The 12,603-nt window shown below is 33.2% G+C and overlaps 1 protein-coding gene across 1 annotated transcript; it reads left to right on the top strand.

The window, feature by feature from the left end:
* Positions 1–1,422: 1,422 nt before the first annotated feature.
* LOC127501956 (transcription factor GATA-4-like) lies at positions 1,423–12,214 on the top strand. Its single transcript, XM_051874318.1, has 6 exons — positions 1,423–2,126; positions 8,011–8,177; positions 9,404–9,529; positions 9,731–9,812; positions 9,945–10,066; positions 11,070–12,214. Exons 1-6 carry the CDS (start codon positions 1,598–1,600, stop codon positions 11,184–11,186), a joined length of 1,143 nt encoding a protein of 380 aa, XP_051730278.1. The 5' UTR covers positions 1,423–1,597; the 3' UTR covers positions 11,187–12,214.
* The last annotated feature ends 389 nt before the right edge of the window (positions 12,215–12,603 follow it).

Here is a 12,603-nt window from a genome sequence, read left to right as displayed (position 1 = left end):
TCCACCGTAACGGCGCTGGATCTCGTGCCGGAGATGACTCGCGTTCGGCGGGGGAACTGATAACTTCAGACCGCCGCCTGCTTTTCACTCGTAGCCGAAAAATGCTGTGACTGACTCCATAACCTGTCCATAAATAATCAGTGTACAGTTCTGAGAACATATTTTAACATCCTAAGTATATAAATTCTGTATCTTTTGGAATAAAATCATAAAATTTTATGCAAGGCCTCAGGCGTTTCCATCACGCGAAAAGCAAAACTCGTTTAGTCGACTCACATCGCGCCCTGTGTGTTGCTTTGCATAAAATTAAACGATATACAGAACAATAACGAATTTTTAGATAAAATAAAACATACACAAGCCTGTATTTTACCGAAGACATGCACCAACTTGATGAAGCTGCACTGCTCTCTCCTGAAGAGGGTGCAAAAAGCCCGCGATAAATAACTCAACCCCTGGGTTATTACGTCTGACCCAGGATCTAAATCTAAAACTACCCAAACACTGGAAAAATAACCAAAAAAAAGACCCAACCCGGGATTTGGATAGAAAAAAATAACCCAAGATTTTTTAGAGTGTATTATAATTTAATACCTGATTACATGGGCTCATGCATTTCAGATAATTCTTAAGAAAATGATATTGTAATAAAATAATTTAGATTTACTTAGCCTACAGGTATTTCAAAATTCTTGTAGCCTATACTCAGCCAAATAATTCGGAAAGATCTTTTTATTTTCTGCGTTGCTCATTTATCACGCGATATTTAAGTTATTTAATCAAATCTTTAAATTGAGGGTCTCCATCAAGATTAATCTTTAAATCTGAGACAGATTTCCCATATAGCCTATTCAGTTCAGTTCAACTTTGTCAGTCTCAATGTGCCATTAGCAAACATACAAAAGGCCTATTATAAAACACAGATACAATACAAAAAAAATCCTTTTTATAAAGGATAATTAATGTCTACATATATTTGACTGATTTCGCACAACACTCCGATTTGATTCCGATTTTCACGAATAGGATGGTTTAATGTATTTGCAAGTTCAGTGTGAGTTAATTTAGTTCCTCAGTGTTTTTGGTTTCGGGGTTCTTTAAAGTAACAGTGTTGAATTCTTTTTTGGAACTTGGAAATTTGGTTGTAAATGAAATGTTCGTTTTTGAAAGTGCAATCGCAGAATTAATTCTTATGCACATGCGCAGATATATATTTTGACATGGGCCTACACAACATGAACTGTTATTTTATTCATCATAATGCTTTTAGAATCGAATCTATAAAATATAGTGTGTTGTTGTTTATTTACATGCATGAAGAGGACATTATCGGAATATGCCCGAATATTTTACGAGGTGAGTGAACTGAAGAGGAATGAGATGCGCTTAATGGAGGCGGAGAGACGGGGAGGAGTGCTGGGAGAGACTTCAGTGAGACTTTCCACCCTCATCATCCTCTGCTGTCTTCTGTGAAGCGAGGTGAAGCAGAAAATGCTCTCGGCCGGCGCAGGGTAGCGTAGAGGTCAGCGCCGATGCTCCGGTACTCACACCCGACACGCACGAGTGGAATAATCGGGGCGGACGATCACCTGTGGACATGTATCAAGGTGTAACGATGACCACAAACCACGGACCCGCGTCTTACGAGCCCGGCTTCCTCCATAACGCCGCGTCTGCGGCCGCTTCACCGGTGTACGTGACACCCACCCGGGTCACCCCGATGATCCCGGCGCTGCCGTACCTCCAGACGCCGCAGCAGAGCAGCCCCGTGTCCGGACACTCGGGATGGACGCAGCCGGGCGCGGACACGGTCGCCTCTTACAACTCCACCGGCGGGCACCATCATTCTCCAGTGTCCAGGTTCACTTTCTCCACGAGCCCGCCGTTAAGCTCCGGGGTCGCGACAGCCCGGGAGAGCGCGACCTACACGAGCCCGCTGAACATCTCCACTGGCGGGCGGGAGCACTACGGGTCCCGGGGTCTGAGTGGCTCCTATCACAGCGGGTACCCGGCCTACGTCAGCCCGAACATCGGAGGCTCATGGGCGGCGTCGCACTTCGACAGTTCCGTGCTGCACAGTCTCCAGACCGGAGGACCGGCCGGAGCCGCGCGACACCCGAATTTAGGTGAGAATTATTTCCTATAACACATAAACTATAAGATGGGAAAGGGTATTTGAGATTTCAAAATTCAACAGAAAGATCATTTGAGTTTTTTTACGTGCACAGCAAAAAAAAAAAAAAAATCAAAGTTGTACAAAAAATAAAGATTAATGCAGTACAAGAAAAAACTCTTTTTCCTTTAAAAGAAAAATCGTGAAATTTATTAGCAATTTTTTACACCATTTTTTGTCACTCATGAGAACATACCAGTGTTTAAATGAGAATTTATGATTCATTTATAAAAATGATTCATTGTTTGATATTGAGGATATGATTAAAATGAAAGTGTTTAATTCAGTCTGAACCTAAAATATGCTTGAAATATGAATTCAGTTTGGGCTTTTATAGGTATAAACGAAAGCTTTTGTAAAAGTGCTGTCTTTTGATCATCATGGGCCTCATGTTAGCTGAGAAATTATGACAAAGTTATGTTTTTTTCAGTATTTCTTCAACTGTTTGAAATATACAATTTGTCATAATAAATATGCATTGCATAAAATGGCGAGGATATTAAAATTACGTACATTATATAAGTGAAAATGTGTGTCACTGTCACTATGAGCTTCACTGTATCTAATGTAATTAAATTGATTCAGTCATAAATAATAACACGTTTGATTTGGATAGTTGATTTTGATGTCATATTGAATGCATGAATGAATTGGCTTTTTATTATGATGATTTTAAACATGCAGGTTTGCAATATATTTGAAAAAACCTTCTGTATCGTCTTAATTTTAGGCTATTCATAAAATTCATATTCATTTTTCATACACTTCACATGAAGTTATTACCCGTTTTAATTCCCGCAAAGTGTTGATTTAACGCCTGTAAATATAATTTAGCTTGACTTCTTAATAATATGTCGGGTTTTCAAAACAAACTTTAAATTCGAAAAAATAAATCTGTTTTCAAATATATTATTATTGAGGCCATATGTGAACAATTACGACAAAAATATTATTTTCTAGGCTTATTTTACGTTGATGTGAAAGTGCTTTTAATAGGAGACACGATAAAATTATTTCATCTCAGAAGATCCTTTACATTTTACTGAAGACATAATATGATTATTATAATGCACATGTAAAAAAGAGCACAAGTTTTATTTTTAATACGTGAAATAGTTCATTTTTAAATATTGTTTGAGTGTGAGCAAAAAAAAATTGCCTAAATTATTAATCAATATATTTATTTCATATGGCATTTATTTACTATATGACAACAATTACTTGAGAGTGTCATTTAAATTATTTTATTGGTAAGACTACGATTAATTAATAATATAATTTTTGTAAAACTATAATCGAACACTTTTAATAACTTTTATTTATTCTGATAAATGAAGTGCGCGCGACCGCAAAAAAATACAGCCTATATTACCGGAATCAAAAAAACTAATTATTTTAAAATAAAATAAAAATAATAAAGGTATTTTTTCTACATGATACATTTAAAGGATGAATCGTTATTAAGAATATTCTAATTCATTCTTAAAGAATCGAAAGTTTATCTAAAGTCGATATAGAAATCAATTAATTAAAATGGACAAAACAGAGTGAAAGTGAAAACAAATTTGCAGTTATTGCACACATATTTGAATAGATTATGTTGCAATGTCTAAATGATTTGGTCAAGCTGTGCCACACGCGATTTCATTTATATTAATTACTACAAACTCATTGATCAAGATTTGATTACTGATCATTTCTTTCATTTTATTGTTATATTGTGGCGTTCAGAGTGAGACATAATCACAATCCGTGTGCGAGATAAATGATGTTTGCTTGAGAAATAAAATAGTTGATTTTTCATTAAACTTAATAGCTGATATGAATAAATGTGACCTTTGAACATGAACGCGTCCTATTAATAGTCGGTCATAAATGAACCCGGAGATGGACTTTAATACGGAATCCCTAAAGGGACATGCTGCTGGAATAAATATGAGACGCAAAAGCATATTTATTGTTGACATTGACCTGCTTTTGGAGGTTTTGCAGGTTCTAATTAATTCGATTGTTTATTTAGCAGAGATAAAAAGCATTTTCGCTGGACTCTAATATTTCTACACCTTTAAAACTAAAGCAACTGGTTCCACAAAGAAACTTTGAAAAGATTCCATGCATATTAAAAGTTCTGCATTAAAGAACCTTGATTTTTTAAGAGTGTGTAAAATTCCCATAAAGGACCATTTCTCAAAACTGTGCATGATAAATGTGTGTTGTGAGTGTTTGACCTCTGAAGTGATTGTCCGAAACAACTCGTTATTTGCCAGTTGAGTGAATGATTTGTGTTTGACAGTCTTTTGTTCGTGTGGGTTTAAATCTCAAGGTTACAGCCTTGAATAAAGGCCACAGTGTGTCTCTTCTAACTCTTTTAATATCTCAAAAACACTGGTTTAAAACATCTCAATTTGGTTTGTTTTCAACTTAAGGGCTGGTTGAGTTAATTTTACCCAACAAATTGGGTATTTATTTATTGGGTAATTATTTCATTTTTACTATAATACGAGCTCTTTTTTTACTTCATACATGAATTAATGTTTACAGATTAACTTAAATCCTGTAAACTTTTTTTAAATACTCCACACAACCACTGGTTTGCATGATAATTCCAACCTGATCTCAATTCGAGGTGGCTCATTCACTAGTATGAATTAGTACGTTTTTTGCTAAATCGTACATATTTTATGCGTTGCTAAATTCGTATGACCAACCCTTAACTCCGCCCCTAAACCTGCCCGTCACTGGGGTTTAGACAAATTGTGAGTGAGGTCATGAATTCATACTAATTGTTCATTTATTTTCGATTATTGCATATTTTATATTGTTTTTAATACATATTTCCTACATTTAAGCTTGTTTAACAAATATTAGAAGTATTTCAAGTGTAATGGATCAGTCTCTGTTGTCTGTTTCCACCGTAACGGCGCTGGATCTCGTGCCGGAGATGACTCGCGTTCGGCGGGGGAACTGATAACTTCAGACCGCATTTCACTCGTAGCCGAAAAATGCTGTGACTGATTTTTTTTTTTTACTTCATACATGAATTAATGTTTATGGATTAACTTAAATCCTCTAAACCTTTTTTTAATACTCCACACAACCACTGGTTTACATAATTCCTGTATTTTCGATAATATTTTACAGTATAGCACATTTTATATTGTTTTTAATACATATTGCCTACATTTAAGCTCGTTTAACAAATATTAGAGGTAAAAATTAAACATTTAGAAGTAATTCAAGTGTAATGGACCAGTCTCTGTTTCCACCGTAACGGCGCTGGATCTCGTGCCGGAGATGACTCGCGTTTGGCGGGGGAACTGATAACTTCAGACCGCCGCCTGCGTTTCACTCGTAGCCGATTTTTTTTTCTTCTTCGTAAAACTGCATACATGAATGAATGTTTATTTATTAACTTAAATCCTCTAAACCTTTTTTAATACTCCACACAACCACTGGTTTACATAATTCCTTTATTTTCGATAATATACACTATAGCACATTTTATACTGTTTTTAATAAATTTTGCCTACATTTAAGCTCGTTTAATGAATATTAGAAGTAAAAATTAAACACTTTTTTATTAGTAATTCAAGTGTAATGGACCAGTCTCTGTTGTCTGTTTCCACCGTAACAGCGCTGGATCTCGTGCCGGAGATGACTCGCGTTCGGCGGGGGAACTGATAACTTCAGACCGCCGCCTGCGTTTCACTCGTAGCCGAAAAATGCTGTGACTGACTCCATAACCTGTCCATAACCAATCAGTGTACAATTCTGAGAACATATTTTAACATCCTAAGTATTTATATTCTGTATCTTTTTCGAATAAAATCATAACATTTTATGCAAGGCCTCAGGCGTTTCCATCACGTGAAAAGTCGACTCACATCGCGCCCCTGTATGTTGCTTTGCATAAAATTAAACGATATACAGAACAATAATAAATTCATAGATAAAATAAAACGTACACAAACCTGTATTTTACTGAAGACATGCACCAATTTTGACAGAGCTGCACTGCTCTCTCCTGAAGAGGGCGCAAAAAGCCCGCGATAAATAACTCAACACCTGGGTTATTACGTCTGACCCAGGATCTAAATCTAAAACTACCCAAACACTGGAAAAATAACCCGTTTTCGTTTGTAATAGTGTTTCGGGTCAGAAAGGGCTGATGGTTTATGACTCTGAGTGAATCTGACAGTAACTTCTGCTCCGTTAAAGCGAACAGCTCGTTAAAGGTGTTTGAAAGCCTCAAGATCGGTTTGCTGAGAGAGATGAATGATTTTCTGTGTCTCTCATTTGTCCACATTGATCCATCGCTCAGTGTTGTAGTTAAGGGCCCCTCAGGGGCCTCCTGTTTGATATATGAGTGCTCTGTTTCCATTTATAAAGATTAGCTCAGTGTGTGTGTGTGTGTGTGTGTGTGTGTCTGATAGAGACACACAGCGACACCTCTGTCTCATATGAGCAACAGCGCCTCCTGCTGATCAGAAGATTCATTCAGAAAGCAGCTAGGCTTTTGTTATGAGAAAAATCGTTTAAAATGAATCTTTGATGTGAAACATTAGTTTTATTTTACTTTGCAGTATTTTTTATTGTAGTGTTTATTTTTTATTTTGCACTTTTTTATTATTTTTATTTATTTTTTAATTATGCACTTTGTATTATTCGTTTTTTTTGTTATTATTATTATTATTATGTATTATTATTATTATTATATCAGTGTTTGCAGCACGGTTATTTTTTATTTTGCATTCATTGTTATTATTACAGGGCTTTTTTGCTCATTTTTATTTTTTATTGTTTTCTATTCCATTGTTTATTTTTATTTTGCACTATCTTTTATTATTGCAGCCTTTTCAGTGTTTGCATAAGTTTACTTTTAAATTAGAATTAACCTTTATTATTGCAGTGATTATATTTTTCACTTTTTTATTATTGCAGTGTTTATTTTTATTTTTTATAAGTCTTTTCAGTGTTTGTGGCAAGTGTTTTATTTAAAATTATTCTTTATTATTGCCATGATTAAATATATTTTTTTCACATTTTTATTATTGCTTATTTTTATTTATGTTGCATTATTTTTATAAGTCTTTTCAGTGTTTGCAGCCAGTTTATTTTTTATTTAGAATAATTCTTTATTATTGCCTGTTTACGGCAAGTTTTTTTTTATTTAAAATCATTCCTTATTATTGTCATGATAAATTGTATTTTTCACTTTTTTATTATTGCTTATTTTTATTTTTTATTTTGCACTATTTTTTATTATTGCTGTCTTTTCAGTGTTTGCAGCATGTTTATTTTTTTATTTAGAATTATTCTTTATTATTGTCGTCATGTTTTTATTATTGCAGTGTTTATTTTGCACTATTTTTTATATTATTTATATAATATTTTAATAATTTAATATTTTATATTATATATTAATATTATTATTTAAGTTTTATATTATTTTGCATTAATATTTGTTATTGCTGTTTATGTTTTTTATTATTTTGCTCTTTTATTATTGCAGGCTTGTGTTTTCATTATTTTGTATTATTGCCTTATTATTGCACTGTTTACTATTTTGTATTATTGCAGGTTTTTTAGTGTTTGCAGCATGTTGCAAATGCTTTGGCAAAAAAACTTATTCAATGCCAAAAAAGCTTATAAACTGAACTGAGTTGAAGTTGAAACAGCACCTTACAGTAAATGTCCATTATTAGTCCCAGATGTGGCATTCAGATCAGTGTTTTAAAGCTTCTACAGAATGAAAAGGTCATGTGACCTCAGACTGTAAAACCCTTTAAAGTGGACATTGGTTTGCAGATGTTTTGATCAGTTTTGTCTGTCCTCAGAGCTGTTCGATGAGTTTGCGGAGGGTCGAGAGTGTGTGAACTGCGGGGCGATGTCCACTCCTCTGTGGCGGCGGGACGGGACGGGTCATTACCTGTGTAACGCCTGCGGACTCTACCACAAGATGAACGGGATCAACCGGCCGCTCATTAAACCACAGAGACGACTGGTGAGTTTCACTGACATTCACAATCACAACATTCCAGCAGATGTGAAAATGAGAATTGTGAAACTGATATTTTTCATATGTTAAATCTAAGTATTGCCCAATAAACATACAGTTCATTAAACACAAGTTAATCATGTTGTCGACCTGTTATAATTAATAAACAGTGTAAAATGACATCATGAAGCTTGTGAGAACTTTACCCCAAACTGACAAAACAACTGAAACAAACTTAAATAACTGAACTTAAAAAAAAAAATCATGACTTTTTTATTATTGCAGTGTTTTTGTTTTTTTTTGTTTTGTTTTTTTGCACTATTTTTATTGCATGTTGCATGTTTTCATTTTTTATTATTTCAAAGTTTCAGTTGCAGCAAGTTTATTTTGTATTTTGCTTTAATTTTTAATATTGCAGTGTTTATTTATAATTGCAGCAGGTTTATTTTTTATTTTTGCAGTGTTTTTTGCTAATTTTTTTTTATTATTATTGCAGTGTTTTCATGATGTTTTCAGCATGTTTGAATTTTCAGTGTTTGCAGGACTTTTTATTTTGCATGATTTTTTATTATTTTAATTGCAGCAAGTTTATATTTTTTGCATGACTTTTTATTATTGCAGTGTTTTTTTTATTTTGTACTATTTTTTTATTGCATGTTTTCATTTTTTATTTCAGTGTTTCAGTTGCAGCAGGTTTGTTTTTTATTTTTGCGTTGTTTTATTATTACAGTGTTTATTTTTTATGTAGCATTATTTTTTATTATTTCAGTGTTTGCAGCAAGTTTATTTTTTATTTTGCATTACTTTTTTGCAATGTTTTTATTTTTACTATTTTTTTATTATTGCAATGTTTATTTGTTTTTATTATTTCAGTGGTTGCAGCACATTTATTTATTTTTTTTATTTTGCATTACTTTTTTGTAGTTTTTTCCCCCCCTTTTTTCACAAGTTTTTATTATTGCAATATTTTCGTGCTGTTTTCAGCATGTTTTAATTTTTTTATTTCAGTGTTTGCAGCACGTTTATTTTTTATTTTTTGCATTACTTTTTATTATTGCAATATTTTATTTTCAATTGCAGCAAGTGTTTTTTGAATTTTGCATTACTTTTTATTAGTGCAGTATTTATTTTTTATTTTTCATTATTGGGGTGGTATTTTTTATTTTGAAGATTTGATTCAGATAAGAAGACTATCATGATCTGTCCCTCACTGGTGTGTGTCTCTCTGTCAGTCTGCGTCCAGGCGGGTTGGTTTGTCCTGCACTAACTGTCAGACGACCACAACGACCCTCTGGAGACGTAATGCAGAGGGAGAGCCGGTCTGCAACGCCTGCGGACTCTACATGAAACTCCACGGGGTGAGACACAGATATTATTATTTTACTTTATCCTTTGGCAATACAAATGTACAACTTCTTGTGCCAAAATCATGCACCTGAACACATGATCTGAAAGATAGAGAGGCTGTAGTAATGTGTGTAACCAGCAGATGGAGACAAAGAATGAACAAAACAACAGAGTTTCTGTGCAGTGTTTCAAACGTCTGCTCTTCTCTTCAGGTTCCTCGTCCTCTCGCCATGAAGAAAGAGGGAATTCAGACCCGCAAACGCAAACCCAAAAACATCAACAAGTCCAAACCTGGTGAGCGCCGACACTGATCACAGAACTCAAGACTATCATTCAGTATCTTGAGACCTTGAGAGCTTTACCTGACGAAGCATGTCTTGATGAAAATCCAGTGATTCTGACCTTTGACCTGTCTGTGATTGACAGGAGCCTCTGAGGGTCAGACGGCGTCCGGTGCCGTGAACTCCAGTCCCACAGAGGAACCGCGAGCCATAAAGACGGAGCCGGACACGGCGTCGCTCTACACACACCATAACATACACACACCGGTCAGAGAACACACACACCGCCTCATCTAACACTAGTTCTCTTTTAGAATTATTATAGAGTTTATGAGTTCATGTTAATTAAGAGAGTACATAAAATATTTCAGATTTCATTCATATATTTATATATATATATATATATATATATATATATATATATGTGCGTGTGTGTGTGTAAATATATACTGTATAATATTTGTTTTTAAACATTAAATATTCATTTAAATATTCATTTTAATTACATGTAGATTATGAGCTATATATATATATATATATAAACAGCCAATAACATAACTATATTTACATATATATATATATAAAACATGTGATTTTATGTACATATATATAATATATATATAATAAGTGATTTTAAATATTATGAATATTGATTTTAATATTAAATATAATAAATATTTTATATAAATCCATATATTTAGGCAGTGTTTTCTCTATTTTATAGTTATTACTATTATTATTACAGTTCCTATTAATTGAGTACATAATTATAATTATGTATATATATATATATATATATATATTTAGTATGAATAATATATTGTGTTTATAAATATTATAAAAATTAATTTTAATATTACTATAAGTAGTTTTATATAAATCCATATATTTATGCAGTTTTCTCTTTTAGTTCCTATTAATTATATAAAGTATATATATATATATGTGTGTGTGTGTGTGTGTGTGTGCATTGATAAATATTATATGAATTTTAATATTAAATATAATGTTTATATATATATATATATATATATATATAACATTGATAAATATTTTAAATATTAATTTTAATTACATGCAGATTATGAACTACAAATAATAATACAAATATGTAACTATATATATTTCCTCATCTAAAAACGTAATGTAGAAAGCTATATGTCCATGTTATTCATCCGCTACTCATTTACATTTTTTCATTTATTAAATTATTTGATTCCAAAGTTACTGGTTTGAATAATAACACAATATCTTTCCTCCATCTATCCAGGTCTCTGCCTTTCCGACTTATATGGGAACTCCAAGCTCAAATTCTGCTCTCAAACTTTCTCCGAGTGGATCTTCCAGCTCCAAAAGCGACGTCTGGAACAACCTGATTCTGGCGTAAGAAACCGAGATGCTCCTCCTGAAAGCGTCACTCAGACTCGGCCTGCAGAACTTCATCCAGACCAGAAGAACCAATGAGCTTCAGTGATTAAATGATGAAGATGCCTGATGGGATACCGTACAGAGGGACCCCGAGCGCTGTGCTGGATTCAGATCAACAGATCAGTTGTAGCAGAAAATCCTGAACCAAAGATCCTCGAGTCATTATATAAGAACATTATATAAGCTGTATGTTCACGATCTTGGCCTGATGGACCTCGGGTCAGTTGGACTGTAGCATGTACTTTACATTATTTTAAAGCGTGTTAAGGCCCATAGTGGCTTCAAGTTTTGCACATGCAAACACAACAATATTCTCCTGAAAATGTAAAAATGAAGTTATTTTTGCAGTTCTGTTTGTTGCGTAGAACTTAACAATATTTAAATGAAGCTCAAAGCACTCCCGCTGTATTCTTTCTCCTTCACGCCATATCTGCAGGGAAATGTTTATTTTCATTGTCATGAATATTATTAATCATGTCTATGAGCATATATGTATTCCAAAGATATAATTTTGACTGTTTTTTGTTTTGTTGATGTCAAGATTAATGAATCAAACCGAAACCTGTTGCATCAACTTTCTGTCCTAAAAGCCACTTCCTTGAAACAGTGTAAAAAATAACCCTCACCGCAAATTTGACTTCCTTTAAAATCTTTATTGCAGCTGAGCTCCTTTAATTTCATGTGATTTTAAATAACTTCCTGTATTTATTTCTGTAGAGAAAACAGGGTTACAGTTTTCCTTTCCAACTGGAAAGGTGACAAAAACTGCTTTTAAAGTCAATTTAAACTTGTGCATCTGATCTCTTAGTATAGATTAAACAGTGTTAGCATTTCTCATTAGCCTGGAAAGAAAATTGTAATTCTTTTCTTGTAATATTCTATACATGTATATAACTGTATGTATGCGAAACAACTCACTCCATGTTTAAATGTTGTTTTGAAAACACAACATATGTGAAAATTAGATTAAATGTTTGTAATTCTAAATTCAACTGTTTTCTTTCACAGAGAGCGAGAACAACGTCTTTAAATGCGTAAAATATGCGCAAGTAGTAATAAAGTTAAACATTAATTTAACAATTAAAAAGTAATAACTGACTTAGTCATTTTTTATTTGTCAAGGACTAATAAACATAACAGAAAAACAATACCGTTTCAGAAATATATGTGTTTAAGCATATGTATAATTATTATTAGTGTAAATAGCGATGTTTTCAGTGAACCCCATTAACGTAAGAACAGATCAGGAAAACATATAGGCTAAACATTAAGCACAATAATAAATAAAAAGTTACTTGGGTTATATTATATTAAACCATATTAGTCTTACAGATAGCATCTTTAATTATTTGTAATGCTTTATCTCTCATTTTTGC

Source organism: Ctenopharyngodon idella, chromosome 20, assembly GCF_019924925.1.
Source record: "Ctenopharyngodon idella isolate HZGC_01 chromosome 20, HZGC01, whole genome shotgun sequence".
Classification (NCBI taxonomy): Eukaryota; Metazoa; Chordata; class Actinopteri; order Cypriniformes; family Xenocyprididae; genus Ctenopharyngodon; species Ctenopharyngodon idella.
Note: the sequence above shows the minus strand (reverse complement) of the source record. Positions and strands in the feature narration are given on the sequence as shown.

What these genes read in the sequence shown, in the direction of transcription:
- LOC127501956 (XM_051874318.1), top strand. Translation starts at nt 1,598, where the DNA reads ATGTATCAAGGTGTAACGATGACCACAAACCACGGACCCGCGTCTTAC. An exon ending in TTAAACCACAGAGACGACTG is followed by an intron (nt 8,178 to 9,403) that starts GTGAGTTTCACT and finishes TCTCTCTGTCAG; the next exon opens with TCTGCGTCCAGGCGGGTTGG. An exon ending in TCTACATGAAACTCCACGGG is followed by an intron (nt 9,530 to 9,730) that starts GTGAGACACAGA and finishes TCTTCTCTTCAG; the next exon opens with GTTCCTCGTCCTCTCGCCAT.